The sequence below is a fragment of the Larus michahellis genome, chromosome 8 (assembly GCF_964199755.1).
Source record: "Larus michahellis chromosome 8, bLarMic1.1, whole genome shotgun sequence".
Classification (NCBI taxonomy): domain Eukaryota; kingdom Metazoa; phylum Chordata; class Aves; order Charadriiformes; family Laridae; genus Larus; species Larus michahellis.
The window spans coordinates 5,647,801-5,673,010 of record NC_133903.1 but is presented as its reverse complement, the minus strand read 5'-3'; the positions used below and the strand labels follow the sequence as shown (position 1 = coordinate 5,673,010).

The 25,210-nt window shown below is 47.6% G+C and overlaps 2 protein-coding genes across 5 annotated transcripts; one reads left to right on the top strand and one right to left on the bottom strand.

The window, feature by feature from the left end:
* Positions 1-94: 94 nt before the first annotated feature.
* On the top strand, positions 95-7,258 carry ATPAF2 (ATP synthase mitochondrial F1 complex assembly factor 2). The gene is made up of 8 exons (XM_074597349.1): positions 95-399; positions 2,201-2,245; positions 2,600-2,745; positions 3,582-3,679; positions 4,082-4,162; positions 4,295-4,407; positions 5,882-5,997; positions 6,627-7,258. The coding sequence occupies exons 1-8, from the start codon at positions 270-272 to the stop codon at positions 6,762-6,764; spliced, it is 867 nt and encodes a 288-aa protein (XP_074453450.1). The 5' UTR covers positions 95-269; the 3' UTR covers positions 6,765-7,258.
* Positions 7,259-7,265: 7 nt separating this feature from the next.
* On the bottom strand, positions 7,266-25,041 carry DRC3 (dynein regulatory complex subunit 3). Of its 4 annotated transcripts, none has more exons than XM_074597345.1 (13): positions 24,980-25,041; positions 23,231-23,404; positions 21,724-21,840; positions 20,035-20,201; positions 19,286-19,432; positions 17,914-18,033; positions 16,893-17,005; positions 15,424-15,598; positions 12,513-12,644; positions 11,160-11,230; positions 10,240-10,363; positions 8,655-8,786; positions 7,266-8,488 (listed from the first exon to the last, which is right to left on the bottom strand). In XM_074597345.1, exons 2-13 carry the CDS (start codon positions 23,385-23,387, stop codon positions 8,345-8,347), a joined length of 1,599 nt encoding a protein of 532 aa, XP_074453446.1. In that variant the 5' UTR covers positions 23,388-23,404; positions 24,980-25,041; the 3' UTR covers positions 7,266-8,344. The 4 variants fall into 4 exon arrangements, with proteins under 4 accessions (XP_074453446.1, XP_074453448.1, XP_074453447.1 ...); XM_074597347.1 differs by having other exon boundaries at positions 23,276-23,404; positions 24,980-25,038; XM_074597346.1 differs by lacking the exon at positions 24,980-25,041 and adding an exon at positions 23,529-23,631.
* Between the last annotated feature and the right edge of the window lie 169 nt (positions 25,042-25,210).

The window sequence follows — 25,210 nt, the reverse complement described above, 5'->3', positions numbered from 1 at the left end:
GGGCGCTGCGGGAGGGGCGGTGCCGGGCGCCGATTGGCCGCGGGCGCGGAGCACGCGCTTCCTCCCAGCAGGCGCGGCCGCAGGGTCTGTTGGGAAGTGTAGTTTTTCCCTCTCCCCCCGCGACGGCACGGGACGGGGCGGGCGAGGGGGCAAAACGCGTTCGCGGCGCCGATTGGCTGCCGCCGCGGCAACATGGCGGCGCCCGCGGAGCCGCGGTGAGGCGGGAGGGTGAGGGTGGTGGTAGTGGCTTCTCCTCGTCTCTCATCGTGATGTGGTGCGGCTGCCGCCGGCTGCTGTGGGGTCGCTCCCCGCCCGCCCGGCTCCCCCGACCGCCTCCTGCCGCTGTCGGGAGCGGCCCAGTGGGGCCGGGTGGGGGCCGGGCTTACGCCCCACCGGCAGGTGAGGGAGCGCCGGGCTGAACGGGGCCACTCCAGCCACCTTCAGGGAGGGGGACACTTCCCTGGCCCGGCGGGGCTGGACCTGCTGGAGGAATCCCCTTCCTCCGGTGACAACCCTCAAGGTCACCTCGGGCCAGGGGAGGGCTGGGCTCGGGGCGGGTGGAAGCACGGGAAACGGTCAAACCGCACCCCCCCGGCGGCCCCTAGGGCTTGTAGCATCTCCGGCGACGTGGCCCAGGTGCTGGGCCTCCCCCGACGCCCTTCTCCTGGCGTCAGCGCGGGTTCAGAGGGGGGGATTTGCTGGCGGCATGGCCAAGTCCCCAGTGCACTGGTTTGCATTTGTGTTGTGGTGTTTCTTGGAGATTTGGGGGGGGATGGGACCAAGCCGGGGTGGTTCATGCACCTTCTGGGCTATGTATCCCCTCCACAGATTTTGCTGGAAACGTGTGGGTTTGAGGACAGTAAAATCTGTCCTCCAAAAATCATTTTGTCTGAGGTGAGGCTGCAGAGTCGCAGTGACTCATCGCAGGGGGTCAGAGCCCACTGACATGACTCTAGGGTACACACATGTTAATTTTTTCAGAACTATGTCTCAACAGTGTGGTGTTTTCTGTGGCCCCAAAGCTTGCAGGTTGCTGTGCCTGAGCAAATCCTGTTCCATTTCCTCAGCAGGGAATATGCCTTTTTTAGCCTAGAATAACAGACCTGCAGGCTGGCCTGCTCGCTTCACCCTCCTCGAGGTAGATTTGTGGTTTTGGGATTTACGATCTGCTTGCTGTCGTCAGGGGAATGGCTTGCACATTATTCCTGCCTTGTGTGAGAGATACAAGCGTTTGCAACACTTGTAATCCATCTCTTGGGTGTTGGGATTGCGTGAAACAGTGCTGGTTTCACAGGAGGCTGCCTTTAAAACGGAGACCTGCAATTCCCTTGGGCTTACCTTGCTGGTGGAGCTGGCGTACTCATGAGCCGGAGTGGGATGTGTGGGCTGGAGGCAGCTGTGGGGGGTGGTTCCTCCGCTGGTGACTCAGTGTCATGCTGTAGTGTGTCCCCAACACCATCCAGCTGTTACCGCCAGCAATAAACCTGCCCCTGTGGGCAGTCGCAGTGGAGGGAACAACGTCTTTGCTCCTACACGCTCCGAGCCTGCTGGCAGCTGCGGCTCTTCCAGAGGGTGCATTGGCTGCAGGTCAAAGCGGAGAATGAGTGAGATGCACTGAGGGAGAGCATGTGGGCTGGCACCGCGTAGGTTTGTCATCATCGGGCATGGAAAGAGAGGTTGCTGTGGCCTGCCCTGCGTCTAACCCTGCTGGGTTTTTTGCTGCTCTGAGACAGAATACGCAGGGAGAGAGAGTTAGTCAGGGCAGTTCAGGGATTAATTTGTCAGATGTGATTGCAGTGGGAGAATCTTGAAAGATTGAGCCCAGAGTGAAACTCCATAAGGAGTGCTGGGACAGGTCTGCTTTGGAAACCACCTCTGCCAGACTGTCTAGAGACTCAGTGCCGGCCAGTTCGAAGGGAGCTGAGAGCCCAGCCTGGCAGAAGTGAAGCTGGTCCCGTTCACTTGCCAGTTGTGCACAGCAACACTGGTTTTCACCAGTTTCATGGTGCTTCCCCAGTTGAGTGGAGCTCACTGAAACGGTGTAGTGCTTGGAAGCTGTGGATGAATGGGCTGGATTTTTTGTGGCCAGGCCACCTCGACAGCACCAAGGGCACTGTCTGTTCTGGGCTGTGATGGGGAGCAGGGGAAGGGACTGAACCTCCTCAAACTGTTCTCTGAACGGCTCTGTTTTTACCCTCAGAGAGGAAGCGGTTTTACCAGAATGTGAGCATCTCTCAAGGAGAAGGTGAGTACGGCCACAGGCACAGCACCGAGGGGCTGGTCCCTGGGAGGGGCGTTATCAGCCCACGCTGCTTCAGTGAGAGCGTGGCGCACCCACAACCCAGGCTATGTGAGTGGGGTATTTGTTACCAGCCTGCTGTGCCCTTTCCTCGTCTGTAGCGAAGCTGTGGGGTGGGAAACAGCTTCCAAGACTGTTTGGGGGAAAAGTATGTCAAAGTGGTGGTGGGAAACTTGAGTATCCCTGATCCCCTGCTCCCATCAGCTCTGCCTCTGAATCTGCTCCCGTTGTGGGGTTGTCTGTTGTTCCTTAGTTCCTGCTCCTCTTTGATTCCCCAGGATTTATACTCTGATTCCCCAGGAGGCTTTGAAATAAACCTGGACCACCGAAAGCTGAAAACGCCCCAGGCCAAGCTCTTCACTGTCCCTAGTGAGGCCTTGGCCATTGCAGTGGCAACAGAGTGGGACTCCCAGAAAGACACCATCAAGTTCTACACTATGCATCTGGTGAGCACGGCAGGTTGGCATGCTGAGACCTTGTCAGGGCAGAACGCAGTGTGCTGGGAGCAGTCATGTCAAGGAAGTCAGAATTAAAGACAGGGAATCGAAATACTGGGGGCTAAAGATGGGTTTGCCAGGCCACTGCCACAGGGAAGGGCTTTTCCAGCTGGCAGAATGGATTTCAGAGGAAGGACTGAGAACCACTTTGGGACTGGGGGGTGTGAGACATGTGCTGGGTTGCATGAGACAGGGGCATCTTCTGAGAATGCTTCCTTCTGTGTTCTTCTCCCCCAGCTCTCCTGAGTTCTTGCAGTAGAATTGGCATGGCTTGGTCTAAAACTGGGGTGACTGTGTAGACATGAGAACCATCTCTAAAACCAGAACATCCATGTTCTGGAGAGAGGTTTCCTCCTAATACCGATAGAATTGGGGAGAAGAGGTTGGGACTTTGGCTGGGCACTCGGGGGAACCTTGTGGTTGTGAGGGCAGTTAGATACTGGCTGAGTGACTGTCTTGGGGGGAATCTGTGTCACTGGGGGACTTGAGAAGGAGCTGGACAGTATTACTGGGGTTAGCAAGGCGCAGGAGGAAATGGGATAAGCTCTGGAGCAGTCCGTGAGCCCTCTCCTCTGGTGCTTGATGGGTCTGCTCCCAAAGCTTCTGAAACCAGTGAGAAGATTGCTATTATGTGAGCCATGTTCTGGCCCTGCATCCTTTTTAGATGGGCTCCTCGGTTCTCTGTCTGCCATGAATTCCTCTACTTCTTCTTGGCTTTGTACAATGGAAGCTTCTGCTTCCCCAAGCTTTGAATAACAACAGTTTAAACTGTCATTATTCCGCAGACCACGCTGTGCAACACGGCGCTGGACAATCCCACGCAGCGAAACAAAATGCAGCTGATCCGTGCGGCTGTGAAGTTCCTGGAGACTGACACTGTCTGGTACGAGATGGGGGCCCTGCTGGCACAGCGGCGTGGTTGTCTTGTCACTGTGGTTTTTAGAAAGGTGGTTGGGGGGAGTGAGGAAAAACGTATACCATAACCCAGTCATGGCAGGGCTCTGATCTCTCCTGGTTTTGGCCCAAGGGTTTGAATTCATTTAGGCCAGTCCTACATCTGCAAACTTCCTAGAACAAAAAAAAAACCCTCCGAATTTGGGGAAGAGTAGGGGGATTGTTAGCAATCACTGCTGCCACTGCCTGGGTGGACAGTAGGCCCTTGCTCCCTTTGCTGTGGTCTCGGAGGGGAAAGGTTTCTTCCCAGAGGTGTGCCCCAGCCTGGCAGGGAGCAGTCTGGCAGCCTGGGAGTGAACATCCAGCGTGGTTTTGTTCTGTAACATCCCAGCTATCGTGTGGAGGAGCCGGCTGCCTTGGCAGAGCTGCAGAAGAATGAATGGGATCCTGTTGTCGCCTGGGCTGAGAAAAGGTAAAAGGTCAAAGATGTTTCTGTCTCTTATGCCCAGCCCTGCTGAGGCCAGGAGCTCTAGTGCCTGTGATTGTTGGAGCTGCAAGGTCCACAAGCCCTGTGCTTTTCTAAGGGGCCGCGTGATTATTCCAGGTACAACGTGGCAATTGGCTCCTCGACCAGCATCCTGGGGCCAAACATCCCAGCCAGCACCAAGGAGACCTTCATCAGCCATCTGGCATCCTACAACATGTGGGCTCTGCAAGGTGAGAGAGGCTGCACCAGGGAGCCCTCTGCTCGGGCTGTGCCAGTGGAGAAGGCGGTTCTTCTCCACGGGGGAGAAATGTGACTGCAATGTTTTTCCTCTCCTGCTGATGTGCTGAGATAATCAGAGTGTTGAGGCTTTATATTTTAAAACTCCAAGCCAATCCCTTAGCTGTATTTGTTAGGACAGGGACTCTCCCTTTAGTGCCACTGGTGTTCAGGGTCTGACTTTGCTGGCCTGCAAGCTGTCTGCTCTACCCCAGCAGAAATAACTTCTTTAATAACTTCAAACTTTCTAGTGACAGAGTCCCCAGCTTTGTTACTAGGAAAAGAAATGGGATTTAGTGCTCCAAGTATCCATGGCTCTGTGCAGTATCCTCACTCTTTCACCCTTATTGCCCACTTGATCTTACCTGGTAGCGCCGAATGACACCTAAAGATAAAGAAATTAAGTAATGTTTGCTTTGCTCAAGTCCTCAAATGCAACACTTGAATGAGCAGCAGACAGTGAAACCGATAGAAGACACTATCTGAGCAGCTGCTCAGGTATCAGGGACAGGAAAGGTCCCTGAGTTGCAAAGCTTTCCCATTACCCCTGTAAAGATATTATTTGATGAATCATTTCTTCATAGTTGGTAATCTGGGTAAGCATGGTGGAAAGGAAAGGCACGTGCCTTCCCTGGGGAAGGGGAGCCTCTGGACAGCTAGTTGATTTTAGACCTGAAATTCAAGATCTGGCTTAGGCTGGTAGCGCAGGACGAGTCTGACTTCAGTTCCTTCCTTCGACCCTGTCCGTGTGCAGGTACCTCCATTTCCTGTCAGCTTGTGCTAGACCATGAGTGCTCAGCAGCTCAGAGTTTTGAGCCCTGCTTTCCTCCTCCTCCTGGCTGTGCACGTCTTCAAGTTTTGCTCCAGTCTCTCAGCCATCAGGCACTCGCTCTCCTGCCTTGAAGAGGGGTGTCTTGCAAGCCAGTAGCTGGTGGTGTGGCAGGAAAGAGCTCTGCTGTTTTATTAGCCAAGCCCAGCAGCTGTGTCCTTTGCCAACACAGCTGTCCCAGGGCACAGCACACCACACACATTTGCGCAGTGTTTTTTTTATGCGTGATTATAGATGTGGGCAGCTCTTTTATCACCAAACAGTATACGAGTCCCTCTCACCCTGGACTTTCAGCTGAGTTCCAGAATATTCGGGCCTGGATGGGTATCCCTTCCCTTTGCACAGGGCAGGTTTGTGGCAGAATAATAGCAGGCAGTTTCGAAGCCATTTGTCACTGCGGTGACGGTGGCCAGAATAGCGCTTTGTGTCTGCTGTTAACTGCAGATCTGATGCTTAAGTGCCCAGATGCAAGTGGGAGGTATCGCTGTCCCTGAGGAGGTACCGCACCCTGACTGTCTCTTCAGAGCATGCGAAGATGCTGCTGGAATGCTGCAGAAAACAGCCATGAATCTTGTTTGTTTTGGGTTATTGTCTTCCAGGTATAGAATATGTAATCACCCAGCTGAAATCTCTGATTCTGTCCATGGGTCTGATTGACAGGCACATTACAGTAGAGAAAGCCGTGCTGCTGTCTCGCCTGGAGGAAGAATACCAGGTAAATGATGTTACAGAACAGCCCTATAATTCAAATAGCAATAATCTCAGCATGACAAATGCATCTCCCACCACAAATAACTGGCAAGGGAAGTGCCTGCTATTGCAGGAGAGGTTCCACTCCACCACTCTCCCCATTTGAGAGTTTGGAGTGCACTGCTGTAGAGGAACATCATGGGCGCAACAGCCCAGAGTGCTCCCAGGGCTGCGGCTGCCAGTTTTTTGCAAAACCCAGATGGCTGCTTTTCTTCCTCTCTCATCTGAAGCGCAAAGTTGTGGCTGGCTTCTGTTGCTGTGGGTTACTCAGCCTGGAGGCCTTTGTAGACACCAAGATAATAACTTGCTTGCTGGTAACTGGCCTGGTGTGAAGCTCTCCCTGACCCAAAAGTGTCTGAACTTGATGGGAATCTTTTAATCCTCCCTTTAAGGGGTTTTGTGTCAGACGCCAGTACAGATGAAGCGTGTCCTCCATACTCATCTGGAGACCTCGCTACCCCCATAGTGAGTGACCGGCACAGCTCCTGGGGGGTTACCCGTGTTTCACAAACATGAAAAGGGAGGCTGAGAGTTGCTGAGCAGCTCTCTGTGTAATCCAGTTCTGAACTGACTTGCGTTCCTCCTCTCCTTCAGATTCAGCGGTGGGGCAATGTGGAGTGGGCCCATGACTATGATCTGTGCGAGCTGCGTGCTCGCGCGGCAGCTGGGACTCTCTTTGTTCACCTCTGTTCCGAGAGCTCGACTGTAAAACACAAGCTGCTGCAGGACTGAGGCTGCTGGGCTGGGCACAGGAGGAAAATGCCCAGCTGTGAATCGCTGGCATGACCCAGTGGATGGTAACCACCCTCCTGCCACCAAGCCTTCCCTGGGATCAGCCTTGTGCTGAGGAGCTGCAACTTTGTGGGCATCTCCTCGCTTGGACTGCCTGCCGCAGTGCAGCGCTAGCAGTTTTGAGCCCACAAGGAGGGAAGGTCAAGGTGAGCTTCCTCTGCATCCCCAAGACAGCAGCTCTGTCCATTACCGGTGTCTGTAACTCATCAGAGGAGCTCCCATGAAAGAAACAGCTTCCTGGGCAGGGCACGGCACAGACATACCCAGCATATGCCACATGTCTTCATAGCTGCCAGCTCCTGACACACACTTGTTATGGAAATCTGAAAACAGACTCCATTGCATCTGTTCTTCATCCCTCAGTGTGCCTGTATGTAACACCAGGGTCTCTCTGTTTGATTAAAGGCACGCCCGTGCTAGATACTGAAAGCCAATGCTGCTGAGTATTTCTTTGTTTTAATCACCAAACTGCGGTGTAGGTCCTGAGCTGCCAGGCTCCAGGCAAGTGCTGAGCTGGCTGCAGGCAGAAAAAAATACAGAGCAGAGCTGAACAGACACTACCTCGCAAACAGATCTGCTCCCTCCGCATCTCTGTGTGAGCCTCTCCATGCTAGCTGCCCTGTCCTTGCAGCCAAGGAGTAGCAGGGAGCTGACAGCAGTCCTGGAGCAAGCGCAGGGGGAACCTGGGCTCCTGACATCTTCAAGAGCACAGGGTACTACAAGCTAAATCTGTGTATGACAGGCAGCACCAGCCACAGGCCTTTTGGAGAGAACCGGCCTCTCCCCAGAGTGCGTATGCAGCCACCCTCTCATTTAACCTTCCCACCTTTCTCCTTGCTGCTTGCCTGGAGCAGTACCGCCCCGGCCAGCATCATTCCTCAGAAGGTGCCCACAAGTGAGCGTAGCAGCCGCTGTCACCGAGCAAGGAGGGGAATTAATGACTCCTCGCTTGGCTGTTGTGAGCGGTGGTGTGTGAGCTCCTCTGGAACCATTGATTTCCCTTCCTGCTAGCTGGGGGCTGCTCTGTTCACGCTGCAGAAAGCTGCTTTTGCGAGAGGTGGTGAGAAGACAAGGCTCCCAGGCACGCAGAGCCCCCGCCAGCCTTGTGCTTGCTGAGCTGGAAACCTGCTGTTATCTTGGGGGGTGGTTTGATGGAGAGCAGTCCTCTCCCAGGCTGCTGCCGCGTGCCTGTGGCTCACAGGTTCCTACCACCGCGCCTGCAGGTACTAAAGCTTTCAGGCATGATATGCTACGATGGTTTGGTTCAATCAGCTCACAGCTGATCCATAACCCCTCGTGACCAGGTCTGAGCTCTGTCTGCCCGGGCTTTGTGCCAACGTGATGGAAGAGACAGAGCTTCATATGCTTTTCCAGAATCAGTAAGTATCTTTTATTTGCAGTTTATGGTGGGGTGGAAGAAGTATGCCTTTGGCCTGAAATGTCCCAGGCAGCTCAGGCATAGAGAGACAGACGTCCCTGCTGGGTGTGCTGCCGCTGGGGACTGTCCTGTGTGCCCCCAGCTAAGGCAGCTGCCCAGCCTGTGTCAGACCTACCCCATCGTCTCCAGGATCTCTTAGGTTATCCAGCTCCTCCTGGAGATTGTCGATGTACTGAATGATCTCTCCGACACGCTCGCGGTTTCTGTTGATCTCATTTTGGACAGCCTGAACAGATTGAAACCAAGCAGCGAAGCCGCAGGCTTGTCAGGGTCCCTTGCTGCAGCACAGAGGGCTTCAGCAAAGGTTAGGGAACATCTTTCCCAGCAGTGTCCCCACCGCTTGGGCCAGACCTGTCTGTGCCCCATCCCCCTGAGCATGCCCCATCTCTTACCTTCTCCGTCACGGAGGTCTGCCAGCGGTAGGTGTTGCTGAGGATGTCGCTCTCTCGCTTATCAATCTTCAGCAGGTGGATGCCATGGGACGTGTTGACTGCGTTGACAATGGTGTTTTTGTCCACAAGAAGCTAGGAAGTAACGTGACTGGATGAGGGGAGGAGGCGGGCTTGTAGCGAAAGACTAGCAGCACAGTAACTGCAGCGCTTGGGGGAAGAAAATAATCCTTCTGTTTCAGCCTGATAAAGCCCTAGTCATCAGAATGAATCCAGTGCTTTACCCTTCACAAGAGGGTCTGGGCCTCGCCGTGGTGTAATGGAGTATTATTCCTAATGTGGGTCGGGAAACTGAGGCAGCACCCTCGGCCTCACGGGCTGGAGCGGGGAACAAGCGCCTGCTGCTGGGGGCTGTGCTGCAGGCAGGCTGCCTCGCAGCACACGGCAGACCCTGCGGGCAGCTGGTGTTGAAGCAAGACTGCATATGCTCCAGCATGCCTGGCCCAGCAGGTGCGGGAAGTGGAAAATCGCTCTTGGAAGGGTCTCTTGCACTGGTGGCATTGGCTGTAAATCTTCATTTTTGGAGAGTCCCAGCTTCTAATCAAAGCAGTGACTTTCCCCCGTGGCTCTAAATAGAGGGTGGCTTCGCTAAACCGTAATGACTCTCCTCCTGCAGCCAAGTGCAGCTGTTGAACAAATGAAGATTGCTTCTCTGTGGAAATGGATGGCAGCGAGGCAAAATGGGTGCACAGCAACGGTGCGTAACTGCAGCCATCTGCACAGACCATAAAGCAGGGAGCTCCCCCGGGGAGGCTGAGGGGTCTGTTTTGTGTCTGTCAGCTCTTGATTACCTGGAGTAACAGTGGGGCTGGGGTAATCAGGACAGAGCGAAACCACAGCGAATGCAAAACTTGAGTCGTTTAGCCACTAAATGAAGGAATAACAGAGTCAAAAAGGTCAGCGGCGTTGCTGCGTGGAGCACTGCAATGATCTTTGTGCTTTCTGAAAGGCTTTTGGGATCTTTGGTATCACAGCACGACTGAGGGCTCAGTGGAAGGCTGTTTGAAATGTCATGTCCCGCCTCCAGATCAGCTCATGGCCTGGGGAGCTCTAGGAAGGGCTTTTGAAATCACAGAGGGAAACAGAGCCCCGGTGCAAGGAAGTCAGAGCGGTGTTTGGATTCTCCTAGGGGAGCAGGGAGAATCTGAACAAAACCAGCTGCGAGTGCAGCAAAGATGCTGCCTAAGTGCCTGCTGGGTTGGGGCTGCCTGGAAATCAGCCAGAGAAGTGAGTTGTGCTGGAGGCAGGAGAAACTTGCTCAGTACCTCTCCTGGGCTGCTGCCACCAACTCTGGCAGGGCCCAGGGAAACCTGCAGTGCAGTTCTCCTCTGTCCTAGTCAGTGGAGATGTCCAGCAGCACTGCAGTTCAGCCAAGTGGCTGGGGCCTCTTAGGAGGAGGTTATACTCTGGTTTAGCCATGGCTTTAGCACTATTGAGCATTCTGGAAACCCCGTCCCTTCTGAGGAGAGGCTGTGGCCTCCTCTTCTTGCCAACTCCTTAGCAGAGATGAATTTTTTGGTGCCCTCACCATTTGAACGTCAGCTGGCAAATCTTCGTCAAGCTCATTCTTGACTGATTTCTCCAGTGTGGTGATGGAGATCTCTAGCAGCTCTTCATGGTGACGGTTTTCCAGGTCCCGGCACTGGGTGATCGTAGAGAAGATGGTTAAGGAAAAGGCTGACGACACCAATCCTACAGATTAAATGTAACCAGATTCTGAGTGTCCACACAGCGTGTCTCCACAGGAAAGAGCCTGGCTGCTGCCAGAAGCTACCATGATGTCTGGATATACACTTGCTGCTCTTCAGCGCAGCTCACACGCATGAGGGCTCATCCTCACTGCCATATATTATGCAGAACAGAGACTGGGACTAGGTTTGCAAAGGAAATTGCAGGAGGCCTCCCAGGATATAAGCTAAACTCTGAATATAGTGCAATTATTTGCACTAGGCCAACAGATTTTTATGTTTAGAGTAGCATAATCTGTCACTGAAGCACTTTGGTATTCTCATCTCACTTTGTTCCAGAAGACATCAACAACACAAAAATGAACACAAAAATGTAAAGAAACTTCAACAAGAATTGTAGGTATTTCATTGCCTGCTATGGCAAGAAAGTACAAAGAAATCAGCCTAACCAGCTCTTCCCAGAGTTTTGTCATGGCTGTGTGGGGAAGAAAGGAAGATTCCCAAAGAGGAGAAAGCTGCGTAAGTCCTACAGACTTTCACCACAAGAGAACTTAGATCCTTTTGTGCTCACCAGAGTCTCCACAGAAAGAAGCTGGGCACCTTGAATAACCATTCCTGCAAAGCTGGGAAAAGACTTTTTCTATTGATTTAAAAATATAATAATAATCAAATTCTATACTGATGTCTCATTTCTGGATTTAGAATTGAAATATACATACATCACTGGGAGGTCCAGGCCAACGTACTATCAAAAGGATATATCCCTTTAACATTTTCAATGAATGTTGATGCTATGACGGCAATGTTTCCTTTGAAATCCTCTATTAGTTCCTTAACAGAGAGGAAAAGAAGGAAATATTACAATGAAAACTTGCATAAACATAAAAGGGAGTCAGGCAGTCTAGGAAGAATCAACAACTGATTATAATTTGGACTCACTGCTGTTATTAGCACAGTCAGAAACTGCACTGCCTCAAGCATTTCAAGTGTTTTGAAAGGGCTGCAGGATTTTCTTTCCTCATTCAGAGACAGAAAATCATAGTCAGTTTATTGGAGGGAAGCTGACTGACTGATGCCTTTACCTGGTGTCTGGAGCAAGCCAGCTGATCCTTTTTTACCCTCACCTAAGTAATGCACCGAGTGTGCTGTATTCCCGTATCCTGCCACGCTGCAGTATCCTTATATGTATGAAGAGCCTCTTGTCGGAAGCATAACCAATGCCCGGGCTTACTGCAGCTTTTGTTTTAGTCCTCAGAAACTAAAATTGCTACTGCCCTCTCTCAAAAATGGCTGATGGAGCATCTATGAAGCGTTGCACTTAAATGTCTCGATACAACAGTTCAAATACAGCCACCTTCTGCAAATCCAGAAGGGCATGCGGAGAGGAACGTTTCTGCTCCTTCCATCAGGGACTGCAGATACATGAGGACCAATTCAGAAAACACTAAAAGGCACAATCCTGATGCAGTGAGCAATCCATTTTAAGCCGCTGCTTTCTGTCACGCATTCACAAAAGTAAACTGCTGCATCTGCTTGCACGCAGGCCCCAGCTCCTCTCTGCTAATTTTTCAACAGCTTACTTCTTTCTTTTTCTTTTTTTTTAAAATGAAGATGCACATTAGCAGCCCTGCCCTAGATTTTGAGGGAAAGTCTGGGGAGAAAAAAGGCAGCTATTATGCAAGCAAATGCAGTAAGCTGAGCAGGAATGTGTGTAATCTTATTCATAGCAAAGATCAGCTTCAAAGAATTACATCTCTAGAATCCCAAATGCATACCTCACGCAGGTCTCTACACAGACCTATAAAACGACTGAATGGCCTCAAGTTCCTTTCTCTAAAGACTAGGAAATCAGCTTAGATAGATGCGAAGGACATACTGCACTCTGCTCTGAGAAACAGAAATCCGTTGCGATGTATTAATGTCCAGGGCCTGCTTTCACCCAGATCGACATTGAGCAGAAAAGACTAAGATGGAGGCAAGTTGTTAGCCTGACTGGAAGACCTGTGCCCCCTTCTTTGTGCAATGGGCTACTAAACAGAGGGGTGAAGCAACAGAAAATTGACCCCCCCATGTTCTGGATGTGAGGTCTCACAGGTATGTGCTTGACCCTTACCTCCAGCTGGTCAGCTGTCAGCATTTCCAAGGTCATGAGTGCGTCTGACAGCTGAAGTATGTCCTCCTTGTACTCGGCTCGTTTAGACTCAGCAATATCATAACTACTGGCATTACGAATCTCATACAGCCTCTAAACACAGAGATAGATACATAAATTACTTATAGTTTGTGTTCAGCACTCCATTGCAATTTAATTAACTTGTTACATATGTGAGAAAAGTTCCTGCTGCTGATTAGCTGAAATGAAATGTGATGATTCAGGAAGTCTCCAGATTTACATACTGGGTAGTCAACAGTGCTGAGGTATGCTACCCCGCTAACGATCCAGGGACATTGCAGTGAAATCAGTGAAAACGCTTCCTCATCCTCCAGTCAGCAGAAGACTTTGCCCCCTTCTACGCTTCCAACTTTGGTTCCCCTTCTGACACATTTCAAATTAAAAAAAAATCCCAACAACTATTAGATTCTTGCCATTGCTGGCCACGAAGAAGAGATTAACAATTACCTTGTAGAAAAAAATGCAGGCCTAAATCCTGATCCCCTTCATGTCAAGGACAATCTTGATTGACTTCCGTAGGGTCAGGATTTAGTATTCTGAATATGGAATACCTATCATTGCCTGCCTTCCTCTTACAACAAGGATTTATTGCCCTTCAGAATTAAATATTGACGTCAGTTTTGTATCAGACAAGATTTATGATTTCTTGCATCAAAAAAAAAATCCTCTTGTGCTAAGCAATATATAATTTTCTAGTCTGTTCAAAATAAGTTAACAATCAAACAATAATAGGAGGAAAAAAAATTATACATGCTTTAAGATGTCTAATCCACTTCTCCTGAGAGGGAACGGAACAGGCTAAAATAGAGAATTCTCATGAAAATTGTTGTCAAGACTTGTGTCTGAAAATGGACTAGATTACCCAAACTTTGCAGCGTTAAAAGGAGGAAAGGGGAGAGCAAGGTATCTTCTTTTCTAATGTAAACAAGTTAGGAGGCTCAAAAATCTCCCCAGTCATTCAAGCCTCACCTCTGGGAGCAATAACTTCAAAGGTCAAGGCCTTTAATGCTTCTTTGCTCCTTAACCAACTTCAGAGAGCAGAGTTATTTTACAGGTTACCCAAGCTTACATGAAAGGATTACAGCGAGACAAACAACCCCAAAGAACGGCTCGCAGATTTCAGGCTGCTGGGACCTCTGCACCTTTTGAACTCCTCCGGCAATTTTAAATGAACGGGGAAATGCTGTTAAAATACAGTGTTCGGTTTTGACACCAACTCCTTCAGTTTTTATATGAAAACTGTCACGCTGACCACTGTGTCCTGTTCTTGCAGCTCAACGTGTAGCTGAGCCTGCACGTCATCGGACAAAGATGAAGGGCCAAAATCTGGCCTCACCCATGTTTCTTTGGGTTTGATTTTGGGTTTTCTGGTTGGTTTTTTGTTTGGTTTTATGGGTTTTTGCAGCTTTTTTTTTTTTTTTTTTAAATGGAAAATATATCGGGAATTCAAGTGCAAGTTAACCGAATATACATATCAATCTTTATACGTTGCCTTCTGGTAAGGCTGCAAACTCGTGCCCTGACCGGAGCTGATGGAGTCAGTTTGCCAGCATGAGTCAGCCAGGTTGAAGGACCTGGGCGCAGCAGAGTGACTCAGCAGGCTGCCAGCGTGTGACAAGGCACCTAAATAAAAGTGACCTGGTTTTCAAAGGGAGCTGGCGCTCGTGACTCTGCCTGGTGTCAGTTGTCAGGGACTTGCTCTGCTCAGCTGACAGTGTTACCAGGCTTTAGCCCCCCACCCCCCTTATTTTTTTCTGTGGTAACAAAATAATGATCCATCTATTATACATGGTTAGAAAGGGATCCAGCTAGAAGCTACGCCTTTAGCAGCCACAATGGCTGGCTGGAGTTTGAGCAGAATGAAAAAAGGTGGTTTCTGCTTTAAAAAGACGAGAAATACATTACAATAACTTTATCTGATTTTTTTGTTAAAGTTCTTTGAGCTGTTGTGGACAAAATGAACCGAAGCAGAAAATTACTCAAAAATAAACTGAATACACTGCAATCTCTTCCCTTTTCTTCCCTATTTTTCAATGAAGAAGAGCTATTGGAAGCCTCAAAGAGAAGGGGAGTGGCATTAAATCTGATAACTCTATATGTTTTAAATCAACTTCATAAAAAATATGTAAACTAAAAGAAAGGTTGAACGTTTCCATTTTCTTAAAAGACTGGTAACTTCTCTGGATGTCAAAAAATAAGCAAAAAAACCCCCAAACCACCACGTTTAGCCACTTTTTTCCTGTAAAGCCTTGAAGGACCTTTACCTTTGTGGACAACAAGATAGCATTATGACATGTTAATTTTGTCCTACGCTGAATTTCCAGTATAGATAAAGGCTGGCAGTGTTACCTGGTTGTGGTTTGCCCAAAGGGTTGAAATATCAATCCCCAAATTATTTTCCTACATAAAGTGCTAAAAAACTTTTAACATGATGTTAGTTAATGACATTATATTAGTTAACACGACAATTTTTCTTGGTATAGATTTATACTGTAAGAAACATGTAAAGAAAGATCCGTGACTGAGCACTGGAAGTGGTTGTCCAAGGAGGCTGTGGAGTCTCCATCTTTGGAGATATTCAAAGGCCGTCTGGACACGGTCCTGGGCAGCCTGCTGTGGGCAGCCCTGCCTGAGCAGGGGTTTGGACCAGATGAGTTCCAGAGGTCCCTTCCAACCTCAAACACTATGATTCTGACATTAGGGATCAAGTACCGATTCCTATCACAGCAGGGTAAATCCAGAACAATTTTCTTAATTTTAATGGAGTCACTCTCGTTGTCAGTGAAACTAAAAGCTGGCATATAATGTAGAGAAGTCACATATCAAACAAACAAAAGTATAACAACGTTACCCTTTTGTTCCGATTTTCGAAGTCTAGGATTAATTTCCTGCCTTCTTGCTGGTTGGCGGTTAACGCTTCATGAAGGCTTTCGTAGAAATCGGAGACTTCAGCTTCTCGTTTTTCATGCTCTTTCAGGCCATAGTTAAATAGGTTCTCACAAGCTGAGACAAACTCCTTCCTGTACGTGACACCAGAGTCAAGGGATTTTGCTTGTTCAGTGGAGCAACGTGCTATGTTCCTTCTATCCCTGTGAATTTCAGCAACAAGAGTTACAAGCTACTGTGATGTAAACTCTGCGGCTCTTGCTGGGAGCAGGCTGCCAAGTATTCTGTCTGTAGCAGGACTGGGTCACCCAGTCACATTTTATGCATAGGATTTTGCTACCTTAAAGGTAGCAAGCTGTGGCAACGTGAGGGGGAAAAAGGCCTTGAGGAAAAAAAAAGGAAATACATATACTTCTCTGACTCTTTTCTGACAGAGCAGTGGAATGAAGCATACAACCCTATCTGTCTTCACAAGCGTGAATACGGCGTCTGCGTCGTTAATAAATACAGCTCTGGAGCCTACAGCCAGAGCACAGAGTAAACTACTGACTCGGTAGCATCACAAAAATAACGTCAATTTTTCTTCTGCTATTATCTTGGCAATGGAATTGTTTCTAGAGTCTATTGTAGTTAAGCCGTGATGCATTTTTCCCCAACAGTGTAATGCAATTTTAAGGAAGGTCAAGTTACTGGCCTTGACAATGCCCTATTAATCTGAATGAGAAAAGAAAAAAGAAAAAAAAAGTGTCTGCTTTCTGATCCCCCGTGTAGGAGCAATGATCAGAAAAAAGTGCTGGCCTGAAAACTTCACGTTGCCAGCTCTGGCAGGTTGTGAGATATGCGACTCATATCGTTCTGATTAGTCTGTTCCTATCTCCTACCACTTCAATTTCAACATGATTTTAGCGACTGCGCTCTTACAATCTAACTGACAGAGATTTATCTTATAGCTCATTTTAAACTTTAAGTGGATTCCAGACTTAAAGAAAGTACAAAGCCCTGATTCTTGAAGGGTCAGAAAAGAAGGCTACCAAAATTGTGTTTGATTCAAGTGAAGGAAAAGAAATATGGTAATTACAATGGCGAGAATTTAAAACGCTGGAATCTCATGACCTGTTGGTGATAGAAATGAGTGCTTTTACAAATAGGATGTTTCAAGCTGGGCTGGCCAGCTTGCCAGTAATATAAACCATTTGTTTGTAGCCCTCATATTTCACGAGATATCAAGCCTTAAAGCTGTCAGTGGTCTCACGGTCTTACAGTGTTTTTTTTGGTTCCATTCCAAAATTAAACACAGACTGTCTCAGATCTTAGATCAATGTAGCTTTCAGCCCTGGACAAAAGCAACGGATGAAGAGTCCCTGTGGATGTACCTCCTTCTTAACCTAAGGCATTCCGTTTTAGCTGTAGGTATTCTAAATCCAGGAAGGATATGCCTGCTGCAGGTCATCCACTCCAGGGAGGTAAGCCAGTTTGGCAGCTTCTGTATCCTCTGCATACATACTGTCAAACAGGAATGATCCATTCAGGTATTCAACAAAGGCTGCCTTTGAAGAGAATCAGAGCAATATAAGTAAAATAAAGCATGCTAACTGCCAGTCCTCAGGATGTGTCTCTTCCATAAGCACTTTACCAGTAGAGGAACACTGGTGCAGACAGTGATACCAAGACAATAGATATACCAATCAAGGCATGAAAGCACCCTGCAATTGAAGTGAATATCATCTAGGTTCACATGCGGCTTTGCCGCTAGAACTGTCTAGCCTAAAGACAGAAAACACTGTTTAATATATAAAACATTATTACATACAACCACATGCTGCACGGCTATTGAGCCTTTCAGATAAGGAGTCAGCAGACTTTGGGGAGGGATGGAGGGAAGAGCTGCAGGTATCCTCCCTGTCACTTAACCGCCTCCTGCTCTTCAGCCAGTCTGGTCTTCTAGGGCTCCGGAGTACACAGCCAGGCCATAACTGAAAGCACCATTTTGCCTGGTCTTGTTTTCAGCCTCTTCATAGGACTGCTGTGATCTCTGAAAGTCCTGAAGACTTTAACCATAAAACTAATGAAAAACATTAACCTATTGTGAAGGAGAAAAAAAAGTCACCGCACCATGAAAATGCTCACAGTTCCCTCAGACCTGTAATTTTCTTAATCTCATATCAGGCTGATAAGATCCTTGGGTATGATTTACTATTTAGCTTCGCAGGGTCTATATCTGTAGTTCCATTGTTCAGCCAAAAGAATTATGTTCCCCCACGTCATGTGTATTCCACAGCAGTTCCTGTTTTCATTCAGAAGATGAGATTCAGAGATCACACAGATTAATCCCAGCCTTAGTTTTAGTACAGTCGATGTTAACCTCTCATTAAATCTTCAAGCAGGTAAAAGAGAAGTCAATATCTGTTGCTCTTCTTTCCCTGAGACAATATACAACCAGCCAAAGAAAACATACCTTGTGGTACTCCAGCTCTTTCTGCTTTGCCAGTTCTTCCTCCAGCTGAGCCAGGGCCTGAGCCTCTTCACGTTCCAATGGCTCAATAAGGTCTTGATACTTTAAAACTGCAACTTCTCGCTGAGAAATACAGAGAAATAAAGTATTTTTATTACATTTTCCAGTATTGCTCAACAAATCTGGGCATAAGCATTCAGTCTTTCCAGAACGTGCACCTAAGTGGCATCTGCATCTCTAGTTCTTTGTGAGCTTTTTATTACATTACCTATGAAGTTTCTAATCCATTCCTCATCCCATTTTTTGTTGGCATATTACTTTGCCTCTGCATTCAATCCATCTGAGGTGATTCAGTCACAGGAAACTTTTCTCTCCCATTTCCTTATGTTTAGGTGTTTTGGGTTTTGGTTTTGTTTCGGGGGTTTGGTTTGTTTTTTTTTTTTTTTTCCTTTTTTAGCAGGAGGCCCTGTTTTGAATCCAGAATTTGAGGTCTGATTTGATCAGCTAGTGAGTTTAATGCATTTACTAGGAAGGAAGAGGCTCTTCGGAGGAGCGGATGGCAAGGTAGTAGCAGGGGCAAGAACCTAATTAACTTGAAACTGAAGCTTGACAAATTTAAGTATGCGATTCTATGACGTACTGTCTGTGTGAGCAGGGACTGGACTCAATGGCCTGGAAAGCCCTTTCTGTCCTATGATAAGAGTAATGTATATTCCAAGTACAGCTCCTGCTCTGTGCCAAGCAAATTTACAATTAATCATGTTCTTTCGTTATAAAAAAAAAAAAAAAGAAAAAAAAAAAACAAACTCAAAAAACCTCCTCTTTTTTTGTTTGAGCCCCGGGATCAGAAAGCAGTCCACAGGTTACTGATGTGGATGCACTGTCCTGTTCCCAGAAATCAAGAATGGGAAGTGCATTTGATGGCACCTACTTGCCTTGATAGTTTGTCAGTCCACCACAAACAAACTGCTCAGCGAGCAGCAGGACCACCAAGCCTCCCGTCCCCTGGATCCACATCTCAAGACTGATTTCCTCCGAGATTTTCTGATCTCTAAAGCGGCTTGCACTCACACTGCAGCCTCTCTGGGGCAACATTAACCAGGTCCCTCTCCCACACACAGCTGCCGATTCTCACAAAACCTGTGAAGATGTCATGCCTCTGACACCTCTACCTCTCTGTCAGATTTGATAGAATTTGGCCTACAGATTCACAGCTGTTAGGTGGAGGCAGAATAAACACTGTGTGTTTCTGTAAGCCTAATTTCTGCAGGGAACCTGCCCTGAATGCTAGAATATGGCTGGCACTTCAACATAGCAAATGCTCTGTAAGATGCTGTTGCCCGATTTCACAAGCAGGGAATGCAGAAATGCTTACCGTAGTGTCACTCACGCGCTTGTAGTCCAAGTATACCAGGTCTGGAAGATGAGCAACAACAAATAGCATATACTGCTCATCGTCGCAGAGGGGGTTCCCCCTGAGATTCAGCGTGCGTAATTTTTTAAACCTCCTGAGATAGATCACCTATGCCAAGAGGAAAGAGATGCTGTACTTCCCAGTGCTGGGGAAGCATGCAGCCTTGAAATTCATTGTTCTTACTACAACTATGTTGGAATATGTATCCTGCTCTGCAGCCAAACACAGATGACATTAAATTATGAGTTTCTAATGGTTTCAGGAAAGGCAATGCTTAAATTCACATTGTGAATATATAAACGATGGATGTAGAAAGAAGACCTTTAGCTGGGGTGGACAAATCAGAGGCCTTAGATTGGTAAGGTACCCTCAAAAGAACCCCAAACAAATCCCAGTTTCCCCTCCCTCCTTTTCTCATATGTAGCTACCTAATCTTTTCCAGCTTTTATGGGAATCAATAGGAATTTTGCCATGGCTGATAGCAGTAACAGAGCCAGGCCCCCAAGAGTCAATAATCTAAAAGAGAAATAGCTGTAGTAAGCACTTAACACCAGGACAGCTTACCAAAACCATAACTTAGACTACAGAGGAAGTGAAATCCTAAGGAGAATTTTCTCCTCTAAGGAGGGGCTTGGACAAAGTGGCAAATGTAATTTTTAGAATATTTGATCCTTTGATAGGGAACATTTGCAAAGATGGGGAGCACTCACATCTTTCAGAGTGGTCAGGTTATTCTTTCCTATGGAGAAAATCTGCAGCTCTTGCAATGTGTCCATGTGCCCAATTTTAGATATTCTGTTACTGAAGAGAGTTAGGTCCTGCAGTTTGATAAGGGTATCCAGGCCCTCAATTACTTCGATATTGTTGAAGGACAAGTCTGGGGAAGAGTTTAGAAACCAAAAGTTTTGCAAGCAAAAACTAAATTATCTCTAGCAGAACAGCCTGAATCAGACCTTGCGTTTAGCTTGGTTCTTGACTTAGGAATTTATATACAGGATTTTCCTCAGGGGCGTTCAGTGTCCCACAGGAAAGGCTCAGCATTAAATTGTCACTCTCTGGCCAGGAAGTGATGTACACATCTCCTCCTTGCAATGAGAGGAACAGTTGAACGCATTTCATGTGGAGTCCACATACACAACCTGAAAGCAATTTCTACCTTATAGGGAAACACAAAATACAAGAAAAGAGGTGGGGAAATGGCCCAAAAGGGGGATATTTCTGTGACAAGTTTGACACTCCCTGCCTTGTTTCTTGCAGACTCTTGCCTGCCATACCAATGCCTACTGTCATGGTCATTCCCATAAGACCAACGTATGCCAGTCCCACGCTCACGATTGCCCTGTTGTCAATGGAGGTATGAAAAGGCATTTACTCACTTCAGCTATTTCACTTGGTGATATTTCCTCTTATCCTGCCAGAACATCTATCCTAACACCTACATTCATCACGACTAAGGGCAGTATTTGCCCTCAGGCCAATACTGAGTGATTCAGGAGTCCAAAGATTGTTGACAAGGTTACCAGCTGTCTGCATCACCCCAGCCCCTGGACGGCTAAGAGACTCATGCAGCAGCTGCTGAACCACTGCGGCCTTTGGGCAAACGAAACCCATGAGTGTGCTTCAAAACACTCTGCTTACATTGTGGTGATCAGCTGTTGATTCACAAGTACATTAGTCATCTGTGCAGCAGAACAGTGCAGACAACTGGGTGGAAGAGCCCATTAGACGTTTCAAGATGTGCTTATGAGCCAAAGCCCTGCATGTTATTTTCAAAGACGGCTGGGGATATATTTACGCTGCCAGCCAGCAATGTGGCTGCAGTTCCCAGAGAATGCTCTAAGCTATGCATCTGTAGCAGCAAGCGCACTGTTCTGCCCAGCATCAAAACCTGCACCACCGTGTGATGCTGCTATCAGCAGCCTGAGTTTTGAGTTGAAAGTAGTCACGTAAGACTACAAGGATGGGCACTTCTTGGGACAACAACGATGACAACCCCTTAAGCATATACAGGTAAAGATTGTAGGTTCTAGGCTCTGAAATGCCAGCATTAGCTTTGAAAACAGAATACAAGCTTCTAAATCACAGAGGTGTTTCCCTAAATATTTCTGAAATTCACCTCCAAATACAAGTACAAACCCTGTAAACAACCTTGAAATCTCAGCTTCCTGTTGCTGCCACACCAAATGTATTAAAACCAGTTTTTAAACATTTAAAGGATTGTTTTGCAGCTCTGATACTCAGACATTTTGACAGTCAAATGAGGAAACACACAGACAGCTAACAGTCTTCCCTGGGAAAGCTCCTATCAGTTGTGTTTGAGAAGGAATGCGACATCCTGGCTTTATCGCAGATTGCTTTGCACCTGTGAAAGCATCCAACCTCATATGCCTGTATCTTACCAAGCCATACAAGGTGAACCAGACTCTCCAGAGCTTCTATCTTCTCAATGATGTTGTTGTTCAGCTGCAGTTTAGTCAGATTCTCAAACTGCCACAGATTATCAATCTGCAGAATATCTAAAGCCACAGAAAAAAAATAAAAAAAATTGCTTTTCATGTGAGACAGCTTTCAGTTTAGCAGACACGCTATCTTGCACAGGGAAAACACATCCAGTCTTACCTCCAAAATTATTTTCAGCAGATTATGATAGCATGTGATGACTGCCCTAGAGAGCTGAGAGGTCCACTGGCTGGATGAGATTTCAATGAAACAGCCCAGTTAACATCACTGTCCTGCACCAGCGCACACTGCTCATCAGCAATGCCAACGAGTCGCTGAGGGGATGCTGACTACGTCCCTGCAGTCAAGAGTGGCTTTATGAATCCACTACTAGGAGGCCTTGACCTTCATTTTCCTTTCCAGCTCCAAGAGGGAGGTTTGGGATGAGACTCCACGTTTGCAGGCTAGCGGTAGCCAGCTACTGCTTTTGTAAATGACTCTCCTGCTCCCGGGACTTTCATCACAGGAGAGCAAGTTGGGGGCTACTCTTGCTGTGAAGGCTGCAGTTTAGAACTAATCAATATCCCTGCGTTTAGCCTTCTCCAAAAACAGAATCGCAAGGGCAGGCCGTTTGGCATTTCAGCAAAACATTTGGATCAAGGTGACAGAAAATACAGAACAGTCACACTTCCAATTCTCTTTTGCCACCCGATGGCTTCCCAGAAGATTTTGTTAGCTGCTATGCTGCTATTATTGTTAGTGAGTGCGGTGTAAAGCGAGGAATTGAATACACAAAATATTCACACGGTTCTATATTTTGTATTTGCAAACAAATACATGCAGGACCAGGTAACAGGGATTCTGTTCTAAGGAACTCAACCAATGCATGCATTATTTTACTGGAGCACGCAATGAATAATCAAAAGCAGCTTTTTGCCCATGAAATTATATACCCCTGAAATACTCAAATATTGAGCCAAATGTCCTTCCTTTTCATTTTTTGAATGCAAGTTTATGACTGGCTTGACAGTAAGAGGCAAGCTGCGATAATGCTACAGATGACCAGAGGAAGCCACGGAATTGAACTGTAATCACCATAATCTACCAAATAGCTCTCACATAATTGCCAGCGATGGCGGAGCCTGCCCAGGCTTTGATTTGTCCACGTACAGAAGGGCCCAATAGGCCTGTGGCCTGTAGGTGTCACCACAATATAAATGTTAAATAAGAATAGCAGTGACAATAATAGCATAAAGTTAAGCAGCTTTAAAGTCACCCATTAGCAAAAGCACCCAGCTCTCTCTAATGAAACTACTTCATACAGGTATGACTAAAAATGTAAGTCCAGATGTTACTTTTCACATAACAAATCTAAGCTAATCATGATTGTTTGCCAGTTAGCCACTTCATGCTTAATTCTACTATCCTCTAACAAAAGAAGAAGAAAGTATATATACTGATACTCACTTCTAAAACTAAGCTCTAGCTCCGTCACGTCTTTAAAGTTAATACCTGTCCTTTTGGCAAGCTTTCCTATGTGCTCTGGACGCTGCTCTTCGATGGCCTTCTGAAGCATTTCATCATCAATAACATTTGGCTCAATATTATTGTATAACTCACTCATTTTTAGACGGTATCAGCCTTAAAGAACAGAAAAGAAAAAGAAATTAAATCACTCCCTGGCTACTATTTCCAACATTCATTGAACAGGCATGACAATTCCCAGGAATTAAGAGCACAGCTGACCATTGAGAAGATCTAATACCTCACAGCTGGTATTAAAGACAGACTTGACTTTTATCGCAAAGTCACTGATGAGACTCTACGCACAGCCTTATAGCCCAAGCGTTGTAAAATGGCCAGGCACGATCATATGCAAACTTCACACCATGTTTGAATGTTGTCCATGAAGAATGCCAGATTTTGGCTAGATAAATAAACCGGGAAAGGAGGGTCTGAGCAGCACCTATGAACAGAAACGATCCATTGTATGGCAGTCATCTGTTGCTGAAACCCCTCTTCACAAAGAGGGCATATTAAAGGCTCTGTGCACCATTTAATCTGGTTATAAAAGGGTAAGTTTCTCATTATAGGCAAGTTTGATTTATAGAGTAAGAGACATGTATTTATAGCATAGGAAAATTAATAACAGTAGTTCACTAAATTTTAAACACCAACATCATAAGAAAAGTGAAAACAAATTTGACAAAGGAGGAAAATTTATAAATAACAGTGATTTTCTAAAGGTGGCAATTAATGCAGATCCATAGTAAAGGCTGTCTGATTCAGTCAATATATAGCACTGCACACAAACACCTTCGCTTTGGGAAACAGACGATTCTGTCAGTCAAAGCTTTCTGTCCTGGCTTTGTCATTTAAATATCCTTAATGTTGCCCTGGAGGCAATGAAACTACTTATCTTTCTAGAACTGTGCGCAGTTAATGAATCAGCATGAAGGACTTGAATCTTCAAACTTCTGCTTGCGTAAGATGTCTATAATTGTGGAAGAAGTTCTGCTGATTTTTTGCATGGGAGGACAGGAATGATAAAGGTCTACGTTTAGAAAGCTGTCTCCTCATCATGCCTTTTAATTAACAAACCAAACCTCTCTATAGCTGTGCCCAATACAGACGGAGGAGTAGAAGGTTCTGAGTTTATTCATCCTTGACCTGCCAGACTTTCCACTTCCCTTGGATTTGTCCAGCACCTCTTTAGTCAATGTCGGATCTACAGAGCGAATCTTGCCCAGAGAAGCTGTGGCTGTCCCATCTCTGGAGGTGTTGAGGCCAGGCTGGATGGGGCGTTGAGCAACCTGGTCTGGTGGGAGGTGTCCCTGCCCAGGGCAGGGGGTTGGAACAAGATGATCTTTAAGGTCCCTTCCAACCCAAACCATTCTATGACTCACACGGCAACACCAGCACCTTGCTTGCACTCAGGGAGAACAACGCGGGCGTCAGTGCACTAGTGGGTCTGTCACCCAGAGGAGAAGCTGCTGCCTACAGCCAGCTGGAGCCCAGGCCCCGGCCCCGACACTCCAGGCCCAGCAGGGCCCGGGACGAGGACCCCGACTCTGCTGTCAGGGTGCCTCTGCCCCAGGTGGGCTACCGCCTTCCCTCTGAGACCCACCCAGGCCCGAACCCCAGCCTCCCGACCCCTCAGGCCGCGGGTCCCCCAGGCTCCGGGCCCGCTCCGCACCCCCGGTACCCGGCCCCCACCTGCGCCTCAGCCGCGGCGCCCGGCCCGGCTGCTAAGGAAGCCCAGGCGCGTTGCTAACGGAGACCACGTGACGGGCTCAACCGCCAATGGTCGGGTAGTGGGTGGGAAGGCTGGCTGCTAATCAGAGCACGAGAAATCCGTGTCAGCCAATCAGCACCGGCACCGTGCCCTCGGGGCGGGAGGAGGCTCTTGTGATTGATGTTTCTTTTGCCCAGTAGCATTACAGAATG